Source organism: Vipera ursinii (genome assembly GCF_947247035.1).
Source record: "Vipera ursinii genome assembly, chromosome: 4".
Classification (NCBI taxonomy): Eukaryota; Metazoa; Chordata; class Lepidosauria; order Squamata; family Viperidae; genus Vipera; species Vipera ursinii.
In genome coordinates this window covers 25,745,499-25,773,378 of record NC_139514.1, presented here as the reverse complement: position 1 = coordinate 25,773,378, position 27,880 = coordinate 25,745,499, and the positions used below count along the sequence as shown (strand labels likewise).

Genomic DNA, 27,880 nt, shown 5'->3' with positions numbered 1-27,880 from the left:
TTTACAAGTGGACATTCAATATGTAAAGCATTTTGTTAAGAAATTATACTTGAACTCAATTTAAAATCTAGGCTTCAAATCCTGAGAAATTTTGTGAGCAAGGCACACTTTAGAAATTCTGTTTAGCACTCTTAAGTTGGGTTTAATTATACTGTACTTTTATATATCACAATGCTCCTGTTCTAGCATCCCTCTGGTGTGTTATAGAAAATTAAAATGCTGATTATTCTGAGCTGACAAGTATTCCTCCCTATCTTTGCCATCAAATTGGCCTACTGGAGGCTCATCAGAGCCCATAAGACTCCTTCATACATAATTACTTCATGATGGTTGTCCTTCTAAAATTTGTCATATCCTGGCAGCAATTTCATTTTCTTAAAAAAAATATATTACAGGATTTCACAATATTTTTTTTCTTCTGTTCAATCATGCCAGATTCTCAGATACTGCCTGTACAAATCCCTGCTGTTTTCTTGGCAAGATTTTTCAGAACTTGGTTAGAGAGATAAATTCCCTGAAGATGGGCTTCAGTTATGACTCTGAAAGCTCAGAAATCTGGTTCCAGTGACAGACCCAGATGGGATCCTGCAACATTATCCTGGGACAGGTTTATTCACCTCCATTCATTTTTCAGAAGTGTTTTTCCATTGCCTTCTTCCTTGGGCTGAGAGAAAGTGACTGGCCCAGGTTTACCCAGCTGGCTTTGTGCCTAGGGCAGGACTAAGAACTCAGTCTCTCGGTTTCTGGTCCTATCCCTTAACCACACCACCAAACTGGCTCTTGTCAATCCTACCATGCTACAACTTTTTCAGGCACAAGGCTTCCTGCATTTCAGCCTAGCCTCCTGTCTTCAGCACTTTTCCTTACGGTGGTGATGGGGGGGGGGGGGAACCGCAAGGCGCACAACTAATTTCAGCTGCAGTCATAGAAACCACAGGTCAGCGGGTAGGAGGGATTCTACTGTTCACTCATATAGAATCATGAACTAGCCCGAGATAAGAGGAGTTGGATCGCAATTCCCATAGTCTGCCAGCCAGTAAGGAAGATTAAAGCAGTTAGCCTCCAAAACACCTGGAGGGCAAACATCTATTCAAAGGGTAAAACAGGATATTTTCCTTAAAAGCACAATTCCCAGCGTTCCAAAGCGAAAGGATACCAAGATTCCGTTTCTTTTCCGGAACAAAACCATGACTTTATTCTAACAAAGCGGGGGAAAAAAAACCACAATGTTTTACAAGAATTACGGTAATTTAGAGGGCGAGCGGGCGCGGTTTCAGGAGGAGGGGCGGCAGCTCCCCCTGGCGGCCAAAAGAGACTGAAGCGAACCAGAAGCTTCTGGCTGAGGAAAGACTCGTCTGGTGACCGGCGGCTGACGGCAGCCGCTCACGTGACGCCGCATGGGCCGCGGCCCCAACTACTGAAGCCGCCGTCCCGCACAGCGGCTTTGGACAGGTGTTTCTGCGGCAAAGCTCGGGGAAGTTGGGGTGAGTGAAAAGGGAGGCGGCCGGCGGGAGAAGTGACCCGGCTGAAAGGGAAACTTCTGGATAGACAGGTACGGCGGGTTTCCAGGGTTTCTGGAGCGGCATTAGTAGCTCACGACGCCCTCCGGTCCTCGGCCTTTCGACTCAGCCGGGATGCGATGTTGCGGTGCTGGGAGTAACCTGTGGATGCAGACGCGTAGAGGCCCTGCGGTTGGCGGAGGCTTGGCAGGAAGAATCCTGTAAATCTTACAAGGTCGAGCCTGGCGAAAACCGGCTGGTTGGTCAGGGCTTGCGGGAGAGGGTTCCTTGGCTGGTAACGCAAGTCGTGGGTATTGAATAATCAAAAATAGCGTTGAAGTCTGAAACCTCACTTTCCAGCGTTGAAAGAAGGTCGCGCTGTTTCGTTTCGTTTTTTTGATCGATGCATTAAAATAAACTACTTTAGGGGCTTGATTCTGCGAGTATCTTCAGGCTATGTCGTTCAGTGGTATTTTAAGTTCAAACCAGTACATTTACCAGCTGGTTCCCAGACGGTTCAGCAGCACTTCTGTTTGTTTGTTTGTTTGTTTATTTATTTATTTATTTATTTATTTATTTATTTATTTATTTATTATTTAAACTTATATACCGCCCTTCTCCCATAGGACCCAGGGCGTTTCGCAAGGCAATTCAGACAATATAACAATACAAAAGTTAATAACAAATTAGGTAAATTGTGCACAGGATTTCACGAGTATGCGCTCATTCAGACGTCCAAGTGAAAAACTTGTAAGTCATGCTGGGAGATAACTATATTTCATATTAGATTATAGAGCTAGCTCTTGTTGAAATTGGATTAATCGCAGGCAAGTCGTCATTTGTTTAACCTTAGTTGCTCACTAATGGCCAAAGGATTGACCTAAATAATCTCTTAAGAGTTCTTCTAGCTTTTACATTTTAGAATTCTCAGAATAAATCAGAACTGGGAGTATTTACTCATGCCAACATCCATAAATTGTGGGTAGCAGAACATACTGTATTTAGTATGTGTAGAAATGAGCCGTAACAATCTGACTTGTTTGTACAGTTTGCTAAACCAGAGTAAATCAGATTATAGTTTAGTATGGTCTTTTTACTAAACCATGATCTGGTTTTGGTTCAGTTTATAACTCATGGTTTCATATGTTGTGTGAACACAGGCAATTCTGCTACAGAATGTAGAATTATAGCCATCTGGGATTAGTCAGGTAAACTATGGTATATTATCTGTTCTAGCTCAACCCATTCCATCTATTGCCTATAGATTCTCATGGATTGGAATACTGATTGCTGAGGCAGAACTTTGTAACTTGAATCTGAAGTTAGTTAAATTATACATAACATCATGACTAGCAAATTTCCTTTCTTAAATGCATTGCTGATGTTTACTGCTGTCAGAATGTTGAATTGTGACTGCAGTCAGAGGCGTTTTCTGTCCTGAAACAACAAACTTAACTATTATTTCTAGGAAATGTTTTCATTGCAGCAGTCATCCCATGACCGTTTTTGAAATAACTCATTTCCTACAAGAGAAAGTTTATAAAATGTCCAAGTCAGAATTAATCCACAATACAATATGTGGAATCAGCTTTTGTGACTTATAAGCAAAGATTTTGGCTTATGTTGACCTCATGGCTATATTGACCTCTGGAATGGAGAACCCCCTAAATTGTGGCTTTTAATGTAATGAATAATGTCATATGATGCTGAAGAGCAGTCAGGTTTGGCTCTATGCACAATTATTTGGAGTGTAGTCCCCTGCCAACCTCTCAAAGGCTAAATATGGCCTTATGTTTAGAAATACTGCCTATTTCCAGGTTTAATATGTTATCTGAACCTAATTGTGATGTATTCAGTAAAAATAATTAAACAAGCATGAACCATTTATGTAATTAGACTGAGTTTTGATACCATCCAATAAGAGTAATTTTCCAGGAGGGATGGGCAAATGAGATTTAGTCACAGATGGTGACTATGATTTCACTTAACTATAAAAGGGAGATAACTAAAATTACTGAGTCTTGAAATATGGCTGTAGCCCTTAATAAACAGATTGTGGACTTTCTTCTGAATAAATATTCTTCAGCTTAAATTAGCCTGTGGGGATATTGATGACAATTGTTTTCTCTTTTAAAACCAAATTGTAAAACATTAAATAATTGTAAAATAAACAGCTTAACTGTGCAAGTTTAATCTACAACTAAGAGGTTTAAATGTTATTGCTTTCCTCAGTGAAAGAGGTCAACCTTCCTGAACTTAGAAAAGTAAGTTATTAGGTGGCGGTGTTTTCTTCATAAAGTAAATACTTTTACCACTGGAGTTTTATAATTATATCAGTTGTGTCTGTCACATTATGTAAACCATCTTTAGATTATATCTAAGACTAAAGTTTTAGATACTGATCATCTTGGAACATTATAGTTGCTTTACTTTGATTCAGATGCAGTTAATGAGCACTTCCTTTTCCTTAATCAGAAGCTAATTTCATATTCATAATGAATGTATTTTTGAACTAGGCCTATCTGGAAGCTAGAATTCCAGATGACAGGATGTTGAAGTATATAATTTTCTGTTGATATTGGGAAGGGCTGCTGTTAAAAAGTCTATTATTTTGGAAGAGTTGCTGAAAAAGCAAATGCTCAGAAATCCCAGTTCATAGACAAATAAGATTTTTTTAATTATTTCTTTGCTTATGTAGAATCTTGAGAAACCTAGATAATTTCAGGAGGTGACTTTACTTGAGGGGGCCTTCATTTCTATCTTTTGTGCATCAGGTCAGAATTTCATAAAAAAATTGTAAGTGAGTTAGAAATATGCAACATTGGGAAGAAACCAGAATGGTAAAACTTGTTCCAGGTTCTGTTACTGAAAGTAATGCCATCTTGCAGGACCTTGGATGTCTATGGATGCTCCTGCCCTGTGGAACAATATTCTTCCTGAAGTTTGTGTGGCCCTGAACCTCTGGTATTTGGGGAAAGCCTTGAAGGTCTCCTTTTTAAAACAGTCCTTGGAACAGTGTAATTTAGCAATCTATTTGTTGATCTACATTTAATGGTGTTCAATCAGTTTTGTTATTCCCCAACAAGATCACTTTAGCAAGCATTTTATTTATTAAACTTATTTGCCACCATCTTGTTTTGAAGTGTCTCTGGGTAGCTTACAGCATTAAAAGCATTAAAAACATAGAAGATAAATATTTCTAAAGCAATAAAAATGGAAATTAAATGGAAATTACAATGAAAAATAGAATTATAGTTAAAAGATGGGGAGGGAGAAAGGGAGGGAGGGAGCAGGATGCGCGGGTTGGGGGAGGTGGGATTGTCTCTTAATTCATCAACCACCTCCAGTGTTTGCTCCCCAAGCCATCTGGCAGAGCCATGTCTTCAGGCCCTTATGGAAAGTCAGGAGGTGAGACATTCCAAAGGACAGGCGACATGGCAGAGAAGGTCCTTCTCCTGGACCCCACCAGCCAGAATTCTTTGATGGAATTCCATTATATAATTAATATCTCTTCTCATTGTTGAAGCCCTAATTATGCTTTGCTCTTGCCTTACTGTTTAAATCCTAATTATTTATGCTTTGCAAGATGCTTAGTTACTGTTGAGACTAAGGCAACCGATCCGTTGATTAAATAAATGATGCTGCAGATCAGGAATACAGACCTTATAGCTCTCCAAATGTTGCTAAGTAACGCTCTTGAGTCTGTCACCTTGATCCTGATGGCTGGATTATTAAATTTGCGCAATATCTGAAGGGCTGCAGATTCTCCAGACTCGAAGACAAGGAAAACTATTTAATAAAAATATCATTTGATGTCCTTTTAAGACGTCATCTGATATTACAGTTCTGTGTAGGTGTGTGTGTGTGTGTGTATAGCTTCTACTGTCTATGTCATGGGTCTTCAAACTCGGCCCTTTTATGACTCATGGACTTCAACTCCCAGAATTCCTCAGTCAGGCACACTGGCTGAGGAATTCTGGGAGTTGAAGTCCATGAGTCATAAAAGGGCCGAGTTTGAAGACCCCTGGATTATGTCTTGAAAAAAAGCACCTTTGGGACGTACCTTCCACTGATGTATTCTCTCCTGTTCAATATCTCCATTTAATTTATTCTATGTTTCAGTGTGCAGTAATGGATCAAGATCAGGATTCAGCTATGCAAGAAAATGAAAATGCAAGAGCAGTTGAAGATGAGTACAAGAAAGCGTTTGTGTTTGTTAATAAAGCTTTGAATGCAGATGAACTGGGTCAAATAGAAGAAGCAAAGAATTACTATAGGCAGGGGCTTACTCACTTATGCAAAGGAGTTAGTATTCCATCAGATGGTCTTGAAGGCACCAAGGGCTATGCTATACCTGTTAGGCAAATGCAGCAAAAGATGAGAGAAACTTTAGAAAACGTTACTGCTCGTTTGAGACTTCTAGATGAAAATTCTCAAGCAAATATCACTGCCATTAGTTCCAATATAAGGATGCCCAAGTTATACCCAATAATTCCATCTAAAGAAAAGACTGAGAGGCCTCCATTGCCCAGCTCATTGACATCACCCCCTCAACCACTTTCAAGCCATGGAAATATTGGATCTACAAGCCAAGTGCAGATAGCTGCAGTGAGTCCATCAACTTCAATGCCCAACGAAGCACCTCCTGCTTATACTCCAGAGGCTACTGATGGCCACTATACTGTGTCTTATGGGACAGAATCTGGAGAATTCTCATCTGTTGGAGACGATTACTATAGTAAATGTACTCAGCCACCTCCTGTTGATAATTTTGGAGTAGATGCTGATGAATTAATCCTCATTCCCCATGGTGTGCAGATTTTCTATGTCACCCCTGATGGACAAGTTAGCGCTCCCTCCTATCCTGGATATCTTCGCATTGTAAAGTTTTTGGATACAGATGTTGCCACAGCCCACAATCGTCCCCCTGCTTTCCTTCAGGTAATACCTGCTCTCTTGTACTTATGGTCTTCCCAAGCTATTAGACAGGAATCTTGAGGAAGTGCCAGCAGTTTTTGGGAGGCCAAAGTCGTTCTACTTGTGTTTTAGGAATTGATTATTTTCAAACTATATTCATTTGAAGATTTTTTGGATGTTCCACATTGAGAAGTGTTTCCTAAGATGTGTTTTTCAAGTAAGGTAGTAGTAAAGGCCAACAGGTCTGGCCAAAGCAAACATAGTGTGTAGGCTAATAGGCACCCATGAATCTATTACTTAATTCTTATGTTGAGATTTCTTATTATCTTGACTTGCTATTAAATCATCATTTATAAATTTGCCCCATTCTTTATAACCTGTGAACTCACTGTAGCATACATTTTGCTTTGACGTTCCATCTTCATGAGGCATTCTAAGACATGTCAGTTTTTTGGAAGCCATGAAAAATCTGTTTAGTTAGCTGTAAGGGCTGAAGTCAGCTTTCCATGTGTATTTCCATGTGTGTTAAGTGCTGGAAAGCTACTGTTAAGGCATATGTGTCATCTCAAGGACCACTTAATGTGACTTGATATGAAGCAGACTACTGTAACCCCAAACCATGTACTGTATATATTTCACTGGCTTTAACAAAAACCATTATCATACAATGCTAGCTTGTTGTTAAGCCTCTACTAGAAAAGCCTATATTTTATAGATTCTTAAGTACACTTTTAAGGCTGTTTATATCAGTTGCATAGAAGGTTATGTATATGATTAATTGCTGAAGGCAATATTTGGGGATAATATCTAGGTCATGAAAGCTATACATGTATAGTTCTGAAAATAGCTTTATAAATGTAATTCCTGGTTCCCATCAACGAAGACCTTCTAAAAAAGCAGCCGTGAAAGTATCAGATTTGTTTATTATATTAATTTTTAAATTAAACAGTGAATGTATTTGTATTGTACATTAAAAGCTCAACCTGTTTGGCTTTCTCTCTTCCAGGTTTGTGACTGGGTATATCCTCTTATGTGCAGCCAGTCACCTGTTCTCTCATGCAGCTCTGGAGTATATATGTTCCCCGATATGATGTCACGGGTATCAGGATCCTATGTAGGAGTAGTGTTGTCTTCAGAGCTTCCAATCGCTGAACGAGAACTCTTTGAAGATCTGCTGAAACAGATGACCGACCTTAGAATACAGGTAAACGCTTATTTCATGCAGCTGTTCCACAGAACTTTAAACAGAGCACTAGAATTTCTTCTCATATCACCCAGCATATATGTTGTTGGATAGGCATCTCTGTATACTTATCTCAGTTCTTTATCAGCCCAGCTGACATGAACATGGCGAAGTGATTTCTAACTAAATACAGTATTGGAAAAGTATTGGTTCTATTCAATAATTTGACATTTTAAAATATCTGTTGCGGCTTTTTAAAATAATTGACCTTATTGATTTTGGTTATGGGTTTTCATTATTGGCCTGAGTGATGAGTAAGACACCAGAATTATGCATTTTTGCATAATTAAATTATTTATGTTTTTCTCTTCCCTCACCCAAAAAACCTTCTTCAGGTAGATTCAGGAAGACACTACTACAATAAAAATGATGGGAATAATTGTCCATAACAGAGCAAAATCTGTTCCAGATATTTAAAATCTCCTTAAACCAGACATTTGTATATTATAATATGAAGATATAATTTATTTAACCCATTCATGAAATGGAAAGAAAAATTAGAAGTGTTAGGATGGTAGAAAATTTAGCTGGTGGCAAATGGAAGTGATATTCATCATATATATATATATATATATATATATATATATTAGATGAATATATATATATATATATATATATATATATATATATATATATATATATATATATATATATATATATATATATATATATATATAATTATTGCCACTCTTTATTGATGAAAGTGATAAACTTTAAATATGAAACTACATTCTCCTTTGTAGACATTTGAAAATCTATTATTTAATAGTAAACAGTAATTGGTTTAATTACAGTTTACTTTTACTTCAGTATTTAACTTTTATTTGCTTATTATTCACCTTGGATATTATTCTGGTTCTAAAATCTGAATTTTTCTTGATCTCATAGTATAAAAACAAGTTGAGCTTTATTAATGTCTGAAATCACTTGAATGCATCTCATTTAAAAAGGATAATTTTGTAAGGGATTTATATGCTGTTACTACACAAGAATGCCGAATGGATTCTTAGCTGAGCCTTCAAACTGTTGATGTCCTTGATATGGTACTGCAGGCTCCAAGATCCCATGAGGGAGTAGGGTTTCCATCAGGATGCCAAAGATCTTACAAAGAACTTATTGAGGATATGTTAAAACAGAAATCAGATCTTGGAACTAAGGTAACTTTGAGGACTATGACTTAATGGTGGTGGCAAAGTTTTGCAAGTTGCCTTCTTTTGCAATGTGCAATATTTACTGATTGTAGAATATGTATGTGTCACCAAAAAAGTTATTTTGTGAGCCAATTTTATTGAACCAATAAATATTTGATATATCAAAAAATAGAGATTTGGAAAATGGAGGTTTGGCAATCTGTGTATGTTTGCCATGTCTGAGAGTAGAACTCAAAAACAATTGAATACAGGAGAGTTGAATGATGGAAATAATGAGATGGACCTAAATTGCTAGTAAGAATATAGTGGAGTCACTTTCAATGAATATATATCCAAACTATATTACATTAGTAGAATAAAACTTACGGAGAGATGGCAGTATTAATGTTGACTGATAAAATATTGTCAGACATAAAAACATTTTTAACCTTGATATGCTGAATAAGTCAGTTGCCAAAAACATAATTTGAATTTGAATTTTATTGAATTTATATACCGCCCTTTCCCGTAGGACTCAGGGCGGTTTACAGGGTATATAAAACATCGATACAAAAATTAAGAACAATTAAAAAAGATTAAATTAAATCCCTAAAAAATATAAAACCCCAATTAAAACCCCAATTAAAACTCAGCCTGGGCCGGAAAGCTCGAAGAGCCAGTTCTTCAGGTCTCGGCGAAATGATCGAAGGTCGGGGGCAGTCCTAAGCTCCACGGGCAGCTGGTTCCAAAGGGCAGGCGTCCCCACAGAGAAGGCCCTCCCCCTGGGTGTTATCCGCCGGCATTCTTTTACCGGCGGCACCCTGAGAAGGCCGTCCCTTTGGGAGTGCACAGGACGAAGGGAACTTGATGCTGGCAGCAGGTGTTCTGCTGCCGGCATCAAGAGAGTTCTAAGTTATAAATCATGTATAGTTTATCATGATATGTGACCTGAGGTCATCAGTCCTTGTTTTTTTTTACAGTGTACAATACTGTAATCTTCTCAGACCTTCAGTGAATTTTTATGCCTGCTTTCTCTTCCATCCTTCACTGATTTAAGTGTGTAGATTAGGAGCCTAGTTCACAAATTATGTTATATTTAAATATAGCTGTTCATTTTTAGCTTAGCATGTTGTGTGAATTTCTTAAACCAGTTTCCTGCAATGATTTATATTTAAAAGCAGTTCTAATTTAAAAAAAACATACAGAAAATTGATTAGCAATTCTTTTTGACAAGATTCAGGGGATAATTCTAGAAAAATGTCTACTTTTATATTTTTGAAAATGATCTTGTAAATTTTAGCCATTAACTATCCCGGTCAGATGATTCAATTTTCAAACTATTTATTATCAGATTCAATATTACATTATTTTTCAGTTACTGTAATGTTTATGAAATAAAAAAAGAATACTATAACTAATCTTATAAATTCTGAATGACCAACTAATAAAATGTTTTTTAAAAAATATATCTTTTCAGCTACACCTGAACTGGCATAAGAAAACACTAATCTGGCTTACCCAATATCTCTTTCTGTTTCACAGTAATCATTTAGTGAATTTAGTGAAGATTAATCATTAATAGAGCATTTGCTTACATTTGGTTCCTGTTCTCTAAAGGCCATTTTTAACCAATAAGCATATATGCTAACTAATAATCATCCATAGATAAAGATATCAGTCCAGCATTATTAAATAATCATATTCTGTGAATGTGCAATTATTTAATGAATGTACAAGATAGATGTTCTATATAGAATTAGCATTGTGTTGTATATTCTCATTAATTTATTTATTTTTATTTTTTATTTTTTTATTTTTTTATATTTGTATACCGCCCTTCTCCCGAAGGATTCAGGGTGGTGAACAGGGCAATACATGTTAAAAAACAAGAATACAAAAGTTAAAAAAAGATTAAACAAGATGCCCCAAAACTATAACAATAAGTTAAGTTAAAATACATAAAAAACAATAAAACCCAAACCCATCACCCATCAGGCCAGGCCGGCTTGTTCGAACAGGTAAATTTTTAGATCGCGCCGGAAGGAGCGAAGGTCGGGCGCCATCCGGAGCTCAACCGTAAGATGGTTCCATAAATCCGGCGCGCCCACAGAGAATGCCCTCCCCCTGGGGGCCACCAGTCGACATTCTTTGACCGGTGGCACCCTGAGGAGGCCCTCTCTGTGGGAGCGCACTGGGCGGAGGGAAGTTGATGTCGGCCGCAGGTGCTCCCTGAGGTATTCCGGACCCATGCCACGAAGGGCTTTGAGATGCTGGCCAGCAATTCCCACTAAAGTCAGCATGGATGGGGAATATTAATATTGAGATATTGATGAGAAATAATGCCAAAATAATGTAGGCTCTTTGGAGACTCAATTGAGTTTAGCAGTGATAATGGTTCCACATTTTATCTCACCTTCATTCTATTCAGTGCCTAAATAATTAATCTTGAAATAAATTTACCTAGACATTTTTATTTTTGATGTGTAGTTCTTAGTCCAAAATGTACAGTTGGTAACTTCTTTGATAAAAGGGGCCATCTAACTATCACATTGTTGTTTTTGTCCTATTCCTGGCTGTGCCAGTGTGAGAAAAACCCAGAATAAATAGAATGAATGCTTTTATTTTGTTTGCGAGGGCAGAACACATAGAAATTCATTCACCCTTCTTATTCTTGCTCCTGGGGGTGGGGTGGGGAACACCCAGAATATCATTTTGAACAGTTGAAGAAAGGCTCGCAATTTTTAAGGACAAATAAAGAGCACTGAATGAAATAATAGTGGGCTTTTTTTTAAGCTGAAAGAATACTTTCTATATAACTTTTTCTGTATCTAATTAAGTGTTAATAAATGTAAAGCAGTTAGTAAACAAATACAAGATATGCTGTTTTAAAGGCTTTCAATTGAAATTAATTAAAACAAAGCTGGAGAGTAGGTGAACCTCCAGAAATTATTGAACTAGATTCTTCCAACAATCCTTCCCACTGCTCATGTTGAATAAGGTTGCTTGGCTCATGTAGGGCCCATCAGGGCAAAATAGATAGGAAGTAATAAATAAACTTCTAAATCAAGGTTTCTAGAGGGAATCTCTTTGTGTAAAAGGGCTTTCCCTGATCTAATGATTATCAGATCTATTGGGATTTCAATTCCAGAATTTTACTTTGTTTTTGATTTTAATAGTATGTTACATAAAAATATTTTAAGTAAAATTCCTAATCATGATAATTTAGAGTTATGTGATCAAGAATGCAGTACAGTTGTCTAGCAACTCTGAGAAACATTTTTAAAGAATATTTAAGCATATTATCAGTGAGAAAGTTACAAAATCTGCAAAGTTTATCAAAGGATAACGCTCAAATTATTAAGAGGAGAAATATTTTTAAATATGCACGCCTGTTATGCAATACTTTGTCAAATTTAATAGCATTCTAAAATGTATAATAATACATGTTGCAAATCAAAATGTTTTGGTCACAAAGTAAATTCTCTATAGGATGACACAATTTGTAGCTAATGTAATATATACAGTAACTGTTTTGCTTTGGTTTTCTGTTGTTCTATTTTTGTGGATATTAATTTCACATATTAGCATGCTGAAGCTTCAAGTGATGTGATCAACCTTGGTCAGACTGTACCTATTCAACCAATGCCTGAAGAGAGAGATCGTGAACTACCAGACTGGAGTGAGAAAATAGCACATGGCATCTTATCAGGTACTCTCAGACTTGGAAGAAAACATCAGTCTTTAGATACTATGTTGCAAATTTCCAAGTATGGATGGGTATTATGGAAATTATAATCTCTGTGCATCTGTATGGCATTAGATTGAGTAAATCTGCACTGATGCTTAATTTATCTCTTGCTATTATGCCAATATAAATTTTATGACTAAAACCATGATAGCTAATAAACAGTTGAGTAAATCCAATTTTAATAAAACTATGTTATAATCCTATAAACAGAAATTGCAGGCAGAGATGATTTGTGTTCATTATTAGTTATATTAGATGCCAAGATGTTTTTTTTTTAAAAAAAATCAATAGATGTATTTAAAAATTGAATACAGTAGTTGGCTTCTGATTTCGCACTTCAGTTCCAGAGGGACATCTAGATAGTGAAAATATCTGTCATTTGATAATAATGTTTATTTTAATGGATTTGAAAGCATAGATTGCAACTGCCTTCTTTAAGAGTTTAGAGGGTTTTTTCTAAAGAAAAATTAGTGTGCGGTATGAACACCTTCCCTAAAAATTGTTTTGGGCAAATTTTCATTAGTTGAAAGCCAGGTCTGAATTTAACATATTAGTATGGCTCTGAGGCAGAAAGGAATTAGCAGACGTTTAGCATAGATAGTCTTCCCTTAACATCCATTTGTTCAGCAACCAAAGTTACAACCGTGCTGAAGTAAGGGACTTACAATCTGTCCTGGTAGTTTTAGCTGTTGCAGCACCCCTGTGGTCACATGACTAAAATTTGGACCCAATCAGGCCCACCTGCATTTATGACCTTTTGGCCACCTGCCTACCAGCTGCTGCCAGCTACCTTCACAACCTGGCCTTACCCACCATTGCTGCATCACCTACCACTGCTATACTGGCCATGGTCTTCTTTCATGCTGATGCAACCAGGGTATCTCTTGTGCCCCTCCCAGGGCCTCTGTTTGCACACCAGCCAAAGTCTTCTTTTCACATGCTGGGCTTATTTCACAAAGCAATGTGGTCATGTGATATCGTATTTTATAACTGCAACCCTTAGTGATGGAAATTCTGATCCCAATTATCAATGTTAATTTAGAACTACCTGAACTGGCAAGTTCTTGTTTTAAAACGTGATTCTTAAAATGTTTTCAGACAGGCAATAAAAATTCTTTTAAAAGGTAACAAGTAAACCAAAATAATTCCCTGACAAATCAGTGAATCAATGGTAATCTAAACCAAGATATTCATTTAAAAGATGCTCAACTCTCAGATGTCTGGGAGTCACTGATCCAGAAATTTAATACCATGACTTAGAAACAACCCCATGTTTATTTTCATTTTACAGAGAGATTTCTTGACTGGTCTTGAGACCATGTGTGGGAGGAGAAGTCTTCTGGCTATATGAATCTCCTAGTATTGTAATTTGAATAATAAAACTTAACAGGGCAAAATTTTGTCCTAAGGACTAATTCTTGATACTATTACTTCATAAATACTGTTTGGTATGTTTTCATAAAGGAGCATCCTGGTTGAGCTCTGGTCTGGTCAAAGGAGCAGAATATACTGGAAAAGCAATCCATAAAGGAGCCTCTAAATTAAGAGAACACATTCACCCAGATGAAAAACCTTTGGAGGTCAATCCAACTGTAGCAAAGGGATTGCATGTGGCAAGGCAAGCTACAGGGGGAGCAGTCAAAGTCAGCCAGTTCTTGGGTAAGGCATGGAAATCCAGTTTTCTTGGAAAAGTCTGAGTTGCTTAGCATGGTTTATAGTTTCTTATGTTTTGTAGTTTCAGATTTTTTGTCTGTTTTATAAATATTAAGAAAAAAGTAAAGTTGAGAGCATTGTACCATAGGTGACTATCATGTGACTATCACGTGAGCCTTCACTGAGAAATTAGACATTTTAAATTTTATTAATAATTATCTCAAACCATTTTATGCTTGCTTACAAGCATATCACTAAGCATATTTTAGCACACGTTCATTCTTCTCAAATAAATGTTGTGATCGGTTTGTTGTACTCTATACTATGTGAAGTAAGTAGGGCCATGCCCCTAATTTTGAGCAGGATGTTCTTTGAGTGTGAAAAACAGCTTGAGCTTTTTGTAATTTGCCCTTTAATCTATAACCTGACATGTCCTATAGGCTCAAAAGAAGTATTGACAGGGTGCACTTTTGTACTCTTGCTTTATAATTTATTGAAGTGTATATACATGGTCAACTGTGACTTTTAACCAAAGATGATTAAATCATAGTTTAATATGATGGGGAAACCCTTCTATTATATAGTAAAATCTTGACAGCAATTTTTAAGTAATTTGCTCTATTGACAGAAGCGCTAAACTTCAGCATAGCTTCTAGTAATCTTTGATTTGTCATCTAAGAAAACTTGCCCTCAATTTGTTATAGTCCAAATTATATTATGTTGACTAACTTTCCTTTGCCTGATGTTCTCCAGATGTATTAAGCTTCAATTCTTATAATTCATAATCAGTGCGTGTCTTGGTAGAAGTTGAAGTCATTTATTTTATAAGTAGCTCTGAACAGTTCAAATAATTCTGTGTACTTTGACTGAGACTTGGTCTTGTTATCAACTACATGAACAAATACGATCTCTGTACATAATGAAGCTAGATAAATTGCAATGGTTTAAAATCAAACTGTTTAATATGTTGCTAGACATTTATTTATTTACAATATTTATACTCTACTTTTCTACTTAAAATGCCTTTTTAAGATAGATGGTATCCCTTTCAGAAGCCTAAGTCATCTGAGCTGCATTATGAATCAAAGGGGATGAATATCTGTTGAAATGTTACCACTTCTGCTGCTGCTTCTGACGAATAAAAACATTGGAAGAAATGTCAAGTGAAATGTGTTTATAAGGCTTGATTGAACAGAGTACAGAATGGGCCAAGTATTTATCAAAAAACGTCAACTTCAATAGTGCTTTCTGTTTTAGTTGAAGGTGTTTGTTCTGTGGCAAGTTGTGTTGGCAGAGAGTTAGCCCCTCATGTGAAGAAACACGGGAGCAAACTGGTTCCAGAATCCCTTAAGAAAGACAAGGATGGAAAATCAACTTTGGATGGTGCTCTAGTTGTAGCAGCAAGCGGAATTCAAGGTAACCAAATTAACATATGTCAATGCATTTCTGTCAATGCATTTTAAGTTAATTGTTTATATATTAGTTATCTCCTGGTTCTAATTGTTTTTGCAGGGTTTTCGACAATATGGCAGGGTTTGGAATGTGCTGCAAAATGCATTGCTAAAAATGTATCTACTGAGACAGTTCAGACAGTCAAGTACAAGTAAGTTTTTTCCCCTCTTCTGCATAAATAATAACTGAGTGTTAGGGAATAACAATTGCATAAAAGTATTTTGTGTCTATTGCTTTAATTGCACAATTGTTATATAAATATATAGTTTTCTTAATTATGTAGAAATAAAGCATGAGTAAAAAAGGCTTTATTCCTGAAGAATCTTTCTATTTATTAGTCCCTGTCTCCAAATAGTTTTTTTCTCTGCAATGCTAGAAGTAACATGGACTGAAACAGCAATCCTTTAGTAGAGCCTTTCTATGTAATATGTTGTAGAGCAGGGCTTTTCAACCAGTGGTACAGGTACCACCTGTGGTACATTGGCACCTGGTAGGTGGTACGCGACCATCCTAGAAAAGTGGTAGCGGGGGAGGGGAATGAGCTGAACTGGTGGAAGCATCGCACAAGCCTGAGCGAGAGACGGCTGGAGCTTCAGGTCTGTCAGGGCTCTACGGAAGCGCCAAGATCAGTGCCAGGCTCCAGAAGAAGCGCCAATCAGCTGGAATGTTGCAGCATCCCCAGGGTCTTGTGATTTACATTCAGATGCTTGGCAACTGATTCATATTTATGACAGTCACAGTGTCCAGGGTCATGTGAAGTGACTAAACCTGCTGCAACCACCCAGTAGATGGGGGGAATAAAAACCAAACACCTGCTACCCCACCCCCGCTGCCAATCCTCAACAGAAATGCTCACAGCCATGAAAACCTCGGACAGGAGGAAGAGCGCCGCCGGGCAGGCAGGCAGGTGTCTTGCTCGGCTGTGGCTTGGGAGGCATTTTTTTCAGTGCCATTGTAACTTGGAACAGTGACTAAGTGAACTGTTTTAAGTTGAGGACTACCTGTACTTCATCACTTTTTCCCTTTTTTGGGGTCATCAAGTTTTTGACACTTTGCTAGGTGACTGGTGGTACTCGGATGTTGCCATATCCTAAGAGTGGTACAATGGGTGAAAAGGTTGAAAAGCCCTGTTGTAGAGCAGCTGTCCTCAACCTTTTTGGCACCAGGGACCAGTTTCGTAGAAGACAATTTTTCCACGAGCGGGTGGTGGTGGTTTTGGTTTAACTCACCTCCAACTGTGCAGCCTGGTTCCTAACAGGCCATGGACCTGTATCGGTTGTTGGGCCAGGGGTTGGGGAATTAACTTTCATGCCTTTTTTTAAAATTGGAGTATCCAATAGTTTTCTATATCATTAAGGTAGTTTTATTTACTGAATAACCATGATGCTATCTATCATGCAAAAGTTATGGAGACGGAACAGGTAATGTCTAGTAATACACTATGTTCTCTGTGTAAACTGCTTCCACACTGAAAATATTTATTTCTGTTTTTTTATGTTTGGAGCTCCCTGTCACAAATGGGGATTGCTACCAGCTTTATTCCTTTGAATATTGAATGTATATCAAATCTATGGAGGAAAATGAATGTGTGTAGGTACTGTGGGGGTTTTTTATATCCTTAGTTTTGATTACATACCATATCAGCTTTCTTAACTTCTAAAAGAAATGCAAAAGTGTTAGCAATAGCTGTTGTTTCTTAACTGAACTTCCCACAAGTAGTATAAGATGTCTGCAATACATACAGAGTGGCCTAAAAAGAGATACTGTGCAAAATATTAAGTGAAGCTTCTAAACAGTAATCTAGCAATCATTTATTATTTCTAAGATCAGCAGGCTATAGTGAATCACTGGTCTTTGCATTCAGATGAGATTATAGCAAAAGCTACAAGGCTACATAGTTCTTTTATAGCATGTTGATCAAAGCGTTTGAACATGGACATACATATTCAACAACTGAATAAGCAAGTGAAATAACAAGGAGTAACTACAGCATCATAATTTTTATGAGTAGAGTTGCTGCTTTGAAATACAAAATCATTCACTATTATTCAACAAGACGTGAAAAGCGTGTGGTTAATCCAGCATTTCTGAACATGTTCCTATTCCATGAGAGGCATAAATTCTTTAGGAATTTGGGATCAGTGAAAAGGAAGTACAACTTGTCCTTATTTAGTGACTGCCTTGTTTAGCAACGGTTCAGTTATGAAAAAGTAATTGGTAGGTTGCCTGCATGTTTTGAAAGGAAAGCTGAAGTTTGAATTGGCATTATTTTAAATGATATTTCTATGGAAAACAGGGTAATAGGTTCCAGCCTGACCAATCAGGAAATGAAAATACTTACATATAATTGTTACATTTGTCATGAAACATAACAATAAAAGATTACAAGAATATACTGTACTTACATCTTAAATGTATCTTTAATGAAGTCACAAGAGTAGTCATAGAAACAAACATTTTTAGCTATCTTCTAAATAGATCTCATATTTAAAATAAATCAAGTGAACAAAGGACAAATTGGAGGATAAACCTATAGCCGAAATATACCTATTATCGCCTACATTCTGTGTATAGGTAGTCCTCAATTTACAACCACAATTGGGGCAGGTCCTTCCATTGTGGTCATAAAGCAAATGTCACATGACAGGACCACTTAGTGACTGCAATCCTGTCATCCAGGTTGTCATTATTAACAAAATCATGGTTTCTTAAGTGAGTAGCCACCCCAAAACTAAGCCATTCCAGGCTTGATCTCCCAGCCCTGAGTCTTAGTAAGGTAAGGGATTGCTTCCAACTACCCCCACCTGCCTATCTCCCACCTTCCATTTCTGCCATCTTGCTGCCATGCACCCTGCTTTGTGGGGAAGTAAGCAACTCCAGAACTGCACAACTGTGGGGGGACTTCCTACACCCTAGGAAGCTGCAGCCACCCAGCCACAGTTGCCCTTGCCACCTTGCACTTTTAAGACCCTTGTTGCCATGTGCTCCACTGTCCTTGGTGACCTTCACGTTCCTCTTGCTGCTGATGAGACATGACTGGCCTGGCTGCTGGGCTGGGTGTGGCTGTGGAAAAAAGGGCCAAAAGCAGCCCCAGAGTTGCAATGCACCAAAAAGCTCCTGGGTCAATGGCACATAAAAAAACCCCCACCCCATCCTTTGCAAAGGAACTGCTTTGGGCTGCTTCTTCTTTTCAGTGCAGTTGAAAAGCCAATTCCTATATTCTTAGGGGTAAATTTTTCAATTAATGATTAACAGTGTGTGGCATATGGGAATATGTATAAAACAGCTTTCCTTAATTGTACTGAGCTAAAAATTAAGTCTTAACCTCTTTTTTTAGGTATGGGAATGATGCTGGCCAAGCTACAAATAATGCTGTGAGTTCTGCCATCAATGTTGGTGTAACAGCGTTTAATATTGACCATATTGGAATCAAAGCTATGGTCAAGAAAACTGCAAAGGAAACAGGCCACGCAGTCCTGGATGATTATAAGATTACCGAAAAGGATGAAAATAAAGCTCTACAAAAGAGAGAGAAAAACGATGAACACTAATTCTCGCAACTGAATTGCCAAAAGCCTTAATATATATTTAAATGAAATGAATTAACAGATTTGGTATTTTTATAATCTTAAAACTATCTGGATTTAATTTATCAAACTTGAAGATTAACCTTTTCTAAAAATTATTTCTGTTCACATAACTCCAATATAGCAGCCTCTTCCAGCCCAGCATTTTCCATATGTGAAACCAATTTCTAGCTAACATGGTAAAACTTTAGCACATCTGGAGAGCACCAGATTGCAAAAGGCCAATTTAAGTGAAAACTAAATTTGCAATAGCATTTAACTTGCACAAGAAAAAACAACTCCTTTTTAAGTTGTAAAATGGAGTATTAGAACTTAGCTTGATATATACTGTTTTAAAAACTTCTACTTCATTTTTTCCTGAATCTTATTTCAATAGTTACTGAAACTGTACTGTTTGATTAGGTAGCGTACATATTTGAACTTTATTATATAAACAACTGATTAAGCTATCAAATTCTTGATAAGCTATCAAAATCAATTCCAATTCTACAGAAACCAAAGATTGATATTTTACTATTAATTAGTTTAATTTAGTTTAGTTTAAACCAGCTTTATCAAATCCTAGTTTTAATTGGAATAGATGGCAAAATTCTTAACTATTTTTGTTGGCAAAATATGATACTGAAGTAACTGAATTCTATGAAAAGATTTCTGCTCAAAAAAGTAAGGTTCCATTTATGGATGAAAAAAGCTTTATATTCTATATTTATTATAAGATCATTTATTATAAATTATTTTATTGAGAGGTCTGCATTATTCAGAAGTATATCTTGCTGCCTTGTAAAAGAATGAAATTCATTTTCTGTTAGACATTGACGTTTCCTTCTTAATATGAAAAAGCAGTTGCTGTTAATGTAGAATTTCCAACTTTTAGAGGTTACTTCTGATTTCAATATTGAATTTAATAGTGGTGGTCAAATGTGATAGCAAAAAGATAGCACGTCCATTGGTTTAAGAGCTAAGCACTTGAAATGACTTATGAATTTAAAATTATAAATAAACTTAAGATGCATATTTTGGCTATCTTCATTTTTATTTAAATACACCCACTCCTCATTTAGTGACCAAGTTCCATTTAGATCACTAAGAAAGTAGCTAAATGAACTTATGACTGGAAAGACACTACAAAGATCCCTGGTTGCTGCCATTTCATTCAGTTAAATTTCTCTTGTACAGTCAACATTACTAAAACTCTGGAATGTGTTGTCATGTAAATGAAATTTGGTTAAAAATGCACACATTGATCAAAAACATATTTTTAATTATTTATTAGCATTGCATTTGCAAGTGGTCATTCATGTTTTTAGGCCACTGTGATCCCTAAATGAAGAACATGGTATAGACAGAATCAATGATTATAAGTTGAGACACAGTATGATTCCTGTTAAGTTGTTCTTGCAAGTTTTTAAAAAATGTAGCAAAAGCAACAAACATGTGTAAAGTATAAGTGCAAAATAGCAATACTCTGGGTATTCCATTTGAAAAATATCTTGTGCCAAATAGGGATCTTTAGTGATTATTATACATTTAGCATTTGGCAAAATAAGGAAATTTGATGTGTGGATGTTATCTATACCAAATGACTGCTAATTAAATTGTTCTTATGTTTGCTTGATGTCTTCACTGACGAGACAGCTGCAGAAAACAAGGCTTCTTTGCTTTTCCATCACACCAGGTTGGTGGGCAAGAATTGGCTGTAATATAACTGAATTTCTTAGTTCAGAAGACCATTTTAGAAACAGAAAACTGATGGCAGAAAAAGTCCTAGTGCATGGATTCTTCTTACCTTTCCCCCCCTTGTTTTTTGTTTTCTTCTATTTTTAAAATAAGATGGATATCTTCTTATAAGGGTGAATGGCTATTTTGACCTGTACTGTCTGTTCACACCTTCCTTTCCTGAACTTATCAGAGCTAAACAAGTATTTCCATCAGCATATGCCTACAGATGTATATGTAGGTTTATTACAGCCAAAACTTCAATAAATCAGAATAAAGCTGGAAGGGACCCTCCCCTGCTTACAAAACCCATTTTAAGCTTGCGTACTTATGGTTATCCCAGTGGATCACAACTCTTGGTGACCACATCCATGTAACTGCCACCTTCTGGGATGGTTTATTAATTTTCTTATACGGCCAACAAGAGTGGGATATCTGGTCAGATCCTCCATATGCAAAGCAAGGCAATCCTGCTTAGTTTCTGATAGCCAACATCTGGATGTTGCCACCACCAATAAACTAGAAGCACTTCACTCAGATTAAAAAAAATAGGCAGGGTCGGTCCCACGTTTCTAGAAGTTCAAACAACATCTTTGCAAAACATTTCTGCACTGTTAGTAGTAACACGCCGAAGCGCAGCGGGTAAGTAGCTCCAGACATTCTTTTTTTTTAGGCCGTTTTCCAAGCTGCTTTGTAACTTAGCTGTTTTCTTTCTGTCGTTCCCCATTTAAGACGCAGTGGCTCAGTGGGTTAAGACGCTGAGCTTGTTGATCAGAAGGTCGGCAGTTTGGCGGGTCATCCCGAGTGCTGCATAACAGTGAGCACCTGTTACTCGTCCCAGCTTCTGCCAGCCTAGCAGTTCGAAAGCACATAAAAATGCAAGTAGAAAAATAGGGACCACTACGGGTAACAGCGTTCCGCGCGCCTTTGGCGTCTAGTCATGCCGGCCACATGACCACGGAGACGTCCTCGGACGAGCGCTGGCTCTTCGGCTTTGAAACGGAGATGAGCACCGGACCCTAGAGTCGGACTAGCACACATGGGAGGGGGAGGGGGAAACCTTTACCTTTTTAACAGACGCAAATTCTAAGCAAGTCGTCGAGATGTTATTGATCCCTTGCAATGGACACTCTAGAAACGCCCACGCCTCGCAGCACCGCAATACCGAAACACGGTGGCGCGCGCTGCACTTTCCCAAAAAAAAAAAAACAGATCAACCCTCACGAAGGAAGACGAATATACGTGTCATATCAGCATTAGGCTGCAGGATCCAATCTGGGTCGGTCCCCGGGGTTTTGTGCTCCCAGCTTCCGACCGACCCAGATTAGATCCCGCAGAGATCCACCCTCCCCATCTCTTTCCTCGGCGCGAGGGAGGGAACTCAGCATTGTGCCGTCTCGGGCAACGGGAGTGTTCGAAAATCCCTGCCACGTGACCGGCGCTGTTTCTTTTCCTTCCCCGCGCCACTCCTGCGTGCTCTCCAAGGCGATGAGGACGCGCGGGGGCAGCCGCGCGTCTGTGGGAAGTCATGGGGGAAGGCAGCGCCACCAGCCAAGAGCTAGACTTTGGAGGCGTGGAGCTGGAGCTGACTCAAGAGAAGCAAATGAAGTGAGTCCTCTCGTCAGCAGTGTTGCGGATGTCTGAGGCGGATGACGCATAAACACCCGGAAAGGGTGTGTGTGTGTTGTGGGGGGGGGGGGGGAAGGGAAGGGAAGGGAAAGGGTGGGCTGATGCCAACCCAAAGAGATGCCAGAGGAAACTGCATTATTCGAATGGGAAGAGATTTTTTTTTTAAATTATCATTACCACGCCCTTTGCACTGACAGAGTTCTGGAAGCGTTCTCCTAGAGCTGCAACTATATTAGCAGAATAACGTTTTTAAAAGTTAATGCAATATAATAATAATAAACCTTTATTGTCAAAGTACAACATGTGTACATTGAGATTAGCTGAGCCTCCCCCTGTGCTCTCTCCCCCCAACACACAGTGACAACAAACCCTCCATCCCACCACACTATGTGAACCAACCAATATTCTTAATATGTCGCAATAATATTTAAACGTTAAAGTTAGACCACTGTATAAAAGATTCGTGTTTTATCTCTTACCTATACAGCTAAGAACTGCTCTTGAATTTATAGCAAAAAAAAAAAAGGTTTGAATCTGGGATTCTCTTAATATATTTACCTGCATTACCTGAATATATTTACAGCAGGGTGTATCTTAGCGACTGGACTTAAGCTGCACATTTATATTAAATTTATGGAGCATATTAAAACTGTTTTTGTAGGGCTCTTAAGCTGCCCTGCAGTCTACATGAGGCTGGCTGTTTCACAAGGTCATGTGAAGAGGGGGCAAAATGCCATGGATAAGTCACTATGCTGGTTACAATCTTTTCATCATATTTTGAAAATTAGATCGGTTTATGCTAAAATAATAGCTGGAGCCCACAGAGGGTCTTCAGCTGTGGTTGGAGAGGGAGGCATACCATCCTCCCCCTTTTTATTTTATTTTTATTTATTTTAATTCCATTTATATCCCGCCCTTCTCCGAAGACTCAGGGCGGCTTACAAGCTTAGCAATAGCCTTCATTCTATGTATATGCCTGCTTATTAGGGCTTTCACACACACCCCCAAGCGGCATTATTACAAAGTCAGCTTATTGCCCCCAACAATCTGGGTCCTCATTTTACCTACCTCGGAAGGATGGAAGGCTGAGTCAACCTTGAGCCTGGTGGGACGCAAACCTGCACTAATTGCAGGCAGCTGGTGTTACTTAAGGAGGCATTAGCCCACTGCGCCACCAAGGCTCTTTTCTCATGCCTGCTGATCAGCAGTGGAGAGGAGAGCAGGTAATTTCCCCCTGCTAGTACTGGCAACTGGCAAACAGTAATCTGGGATGGCTGCTGTAAATTGTGCTGAGAAAAAAGGCCAAGGCACTCTTCTTTTTCAATAAACCTGCTCAGCATTCCAGCTATAATGTGTTTAATGTTTTATTGGATTTTTTAAAAATATAAAAAGTTGTACTTCTTATGCGCCACCTGTGGCTCACTGTAGATTTTAGCTGTAAGTGATGTGTGGACATATTAATTTCCTCCTATCCTTAGCTGCTAAGTAACTAGTCCTAGCTACCTGGGCCAAAAATAAACATATCATGAGATCTATGTTTGATTAGATATTATTGCCTCATCTAGACCAATTTTCTTTCCCATAATAACTAGTCCGATGCTAATAGGATGCACACAATTCAGACCGGAGCAAAGAAAGCGTAAAGATGTCTTATACTCTGCTGGCAGCACCTTGGCAAAGGGAAAGTGCATGTAGAGAAATACTTGCAGTGACAGAGCTAGTTTTTGTTTTCACAACCATTGCAAGGCATGGGAAGGAATACAGTTAGATCAGATCAAAGACGGATTTGAATATACCAGTATTTTGGAAGTCCTTTCTGCAGCCTTGAGGAGGAAGAGGGTGATTCATCCCTGCAAGTCCCTTTATCACTGTTGTGACAGGTAATTTCCTGTGACTTTTTTTTTTGAGCCTTCTACTTGGCAGACGAGAATAATGAGGATGTATAATTGAGCGGTCCTCAGCTTTTTTGCTTTGGATACCCATCAGATTCAGAACATTAAAGAGAAGTAATGAAAGGCCTTTTAAAAATGATCTTAATAGTCCTGGCTAGGCATGGAGATATTGTTACCTCTCATTTCATTATTAAATGTGTTTTAAAGACCATAATAGAACATGAGTAATATATTAGGACACAACTGTAGAAAAAAAAAAAGCTCTGGAACCCTTTGTTTGGTCACTTGCAGAGTTTTAAATGTCATTTTGCATAGTAGCACCATCTTAGATCATCCATCTGTTTAGCTAACTTAATACTGAATCTCTGTATTCAACAAATACTGGGGGAAGAATATGTTTGTTATGACATCTGCTCACAATTTATAGACTTTAATTTAGTCTTGAGAGTGCGCCTGATGGTGCTTTTATAAGCATAGAAACCTGCAGATATCTTGTAAAGAATTTATATTACAAACACCTATGTCATTTTCATATACCATTGGGATTTGTAATTGCCATACATGCTTTCTCTTTAATACAGAGAAATGTTAGAACTTTCCATATTTGAAATGAACAATACAGTAGCAGAACTAGAGAAAAGACTTAGCAGAACTGATGATGAAGGTAAGAGATTATATTTGACCTTAGCTGAAATGACAGTTTTCAGGCTTTCTGTGAATTAAAGATAAAAGACTATATATGTTTATGTACAATGTCAAGTCTTACATTTCTTCATGCTCTGGAGCAAAGAGCACGGTGGCTCACGTGATTAGGACGCTGGGTTGACAATCAGTAAGCCCACGTTCAAGACCTGAGTGTTGCTGTGTGATGGGACGAGCTCCTGTTATTTGCTCTAGCTCCTGTCTACCTAGCAGTGAGTAATTGTGAGTAGATAGATAGGCATCCCTCCATTGGGTACATTAATGGGACATGAAAGGAGCCCCCAACTGGGCGTCTCCTAGTCACTGGCTAATTTTTAATCCAGAAGGGCCCCAGTGCTTCCCAATACAAATGCATGCATGCTCTAGAGCACAAAAATACGATTTGTTCTTATCTGATAGGGTTTCTGTAAGTAATCACACAGTTTCAATCGCATTATTAGCTCACACTTCTGAAGTTGGTGTATTAATGAAAGGAATGTTCTTGTCCATTTTTCTGTCTCCTTCACATGAAAACATAAAAACTAAAAACTAGTTTCTTTGCCTATTGGTCAAAAGACTCTGACTTTGATATCCTGGATCTGGTTAACAAATCAGAAAACTGAATTCATCTTTCCTATCCAATATGAATAATAAAAACAGTGATCAATTTTCACTTATTTATTGAACTATATATTTGCTCTTTACCTCCAGCTTTCATTCAGGTTCTCAGAGTGATATTCTACCCCACAACAACCTTTGTTTGGGCAGAGTGACTGGTCCTCCAGTGAGTTTTAAATCCCCTTGTCAGGCTGCTCACTTGCAATATGGTAGTTAGCTTTCTCCCCATTCCTCCTACACCTGAATTCATTTGTAGCCTGACATTGCAATGAACAAGGACATACCGTACATTCAATTTTGCAGATACTAAAATTGTTAGCTGAGCAGGCACAAAAATAGGCAGGGAAATGGTTGAACCTTGGGAAACAGGCATCACTCAACAGGAGTGCTGATTTACCACTAGATTATCAGGAGCCGAGGACTTGGCAGCACAAGGAAACAACAGCCAATAACTTAGTAATCGGCCATCAATACCTCAATCAACTAAAAAGCCACAAACAACCAGGCACCACATAAATACTATGCATAGAATAGCCCAAAGCATATATTATGGTGAGAGAGAAGTTCCCTGAGGATGGGCTCCAGCACGAGTCTGAAAATTTAGAAACTAAACCTCTGGTCCCGGTGACCGATCCAGATTGTATTCTGCAACATTATCCTGAGACATATATATTTGCCTTCATTCATCATATTTATTTGTATCAATGTACCCCATAAAAATCCCACTGGCATGGTAGGAAACAGACTGAAGTGGTCATGTGAGTCTTCTGGTGATGTGATTTTTGTGACTATCCATGCTAATTGCCACTGTTTTTGAAGAGGCAGTTCTCCTATGGCAACCATTTTGTGAGTGTAGCAAATCACATGATCTACACATTCAAAAATACTCCTAGTCCCCAAAAGCTTCCTATTTGTGCATTTAGAATTATGACCTGGATACCATGATTCAGCTTCCTCTTAAGTCACTACCTTATAGGTGTGTTGGTGATGAGCAGGGGAATTACTTTGATGGGCTTCCAAAATTCTGTTTCATTATCCTACTAGCAGTACATAACTTTCCAAAAATCTAAATAGTTTTTGTTTCCTGAGTTTTTAGCCTTGCAAGGTTTAACATCAGTCTTGAAACCACTTTAAACCTTAAAGGCATTGGATTCTGAATTCTGGATTTAGCTTCTGATCTTGTTGGCAGAGTGGAATAGTTGTTGCAGCATATACAGTAGCTAAATAATTACAAAATGCTGTGATGCAGTATTTGGGCCAAGATTTATCTCAGCCATGAAGGCTTATGGATTACTGCACTTTCAATTAAATTCCATACTGGAAACCTGCTGGAGAATTTGGGGGAAGTTGTGTCCAATTCCTAACTTTCACACAAGTAAGTGTGAGTTGTTTGTGGCAGTGAGGTTAGCAAGTTCCTTAGTGATTAGACAAAGGTGGCATTCTTTCTCAGGCTTTTAAAAGGAACAGCAGACACATGGGCAGTTCTACTCACTGAAAGAAACAATATCATCCTAGACCGCTGACAAGATTTTATGCAGAAGGTGAAACTGCCTTTGGTTGGGAAAGCAACTGTGATTGGGGAAAGTCATAAGTTGTGACAAGAAGGATGCTGAAGTACATAGCATATTTACAGTTGAATGTCAGCAATGTCCATTGGAATTTTGCCATCATCATCAACCAATTTCAGGAAGGTTAATTTAAGAAATGAATTAGTGAAATAAGGCATGCCAGAGACCTTGGAAGAGAGCTTTTCAACATTTTGTAGTAAGAGATGGTCATCTGACAGAGTTGAGGCATAAATAATTGAAGAATATGAAAAGTGTCATTGCACCTGTGGAATGTTGGGTCATCTCATGAGTAAGGTTCCAAATTGCTTTAATATCTTGATTTTGGGAAACTGTCCCCCATCCACCAACAATTACAGAGTCTTCCAATGTCTAACACTAAGCAATACATTTTATTATCTCCGATTGCATCCCCACACCTCAGAAATGCAACTCTTAGTTCATTTAACTCTATTATAGGACAATTTGTCTTTCTATGCAAGTAGCCACAATTGATGTTATATCCCTCTAGTCTAAGAATAAATCACCACAAAAATTATTGCAACTGTAT

The 27,880-nt window shown here is 38.0% G+C and overlaps 2 protein-coding genes across 5 annotated transcripts in view; both read left to right on the top strand.

Annotated features, from left to right (window-relative positions):
• Window positions 1-1,344: 1,344 nt before the first annotated feature.
• On the top strand, window positions 1,345-20,237 carry SPART (spartin). 4 transcript variants are annotated; one of them, XM_083361796.1, is made up of 9 exons: window positions 1,345-1,484; window positions 5,622-6,440; window positions 7,423-7,620; window positions 8,712-8,816; window positions 12,375-12,498; window positions 14,002-14,196; window positions 15,448-15,606; window positions 15,703-15,793; window positions 18,980-20,237. In XM_083361796.1, exons 2-9 carry the CDS (start codon window positions 5,631-5,633, stop codon window positions 19,191-19,193), a joined length of 1,896 nt encoding a protein of 631 aa, XP_083217922.1. In that variant the 5' UTR covers window positions 1,345-1,484; window positions 5,622-5,630; the 3' UTR covers window positions 19,194-20,237. The 4 variants fall into 4 exon arrangements, with proteins under 4 accessions (XP_083217922.1, XP_083217925.1, XP_083217923.1 ...); XM_083361797.1 differs by having other exon boundaries at window positions 1,383-1,552; XM_083361798.1 differs by having other exon boundaries at window positions 1,433-1,452.
• Window positions 20,238-22,473: 2,236 nt separating this feature from the next.
• The window catches only part of LOC310639936 (coiled-coil domain-containing protein 169-like), a gene marked incomplete at its 5' end in the record, with an annotated part of 30,183 nt that continues 24,776 nt past the window's right edge, over window positions 22,474-27,880 (top strand). Inside the window, 2 exons of the mRNA XM_083361938.1 lie at window positions 22,474-22,553; window positions 25,048-25,130. Of these exons, the coding sequence (XP_083218064.1) occupies window positions 22,474-22,553; window positions 25,048-25,130 (163 nt within the window). The remainder of the gene's footprint in view (window positions 22,554-25,047; window positions 25,131-27,880) is intronic.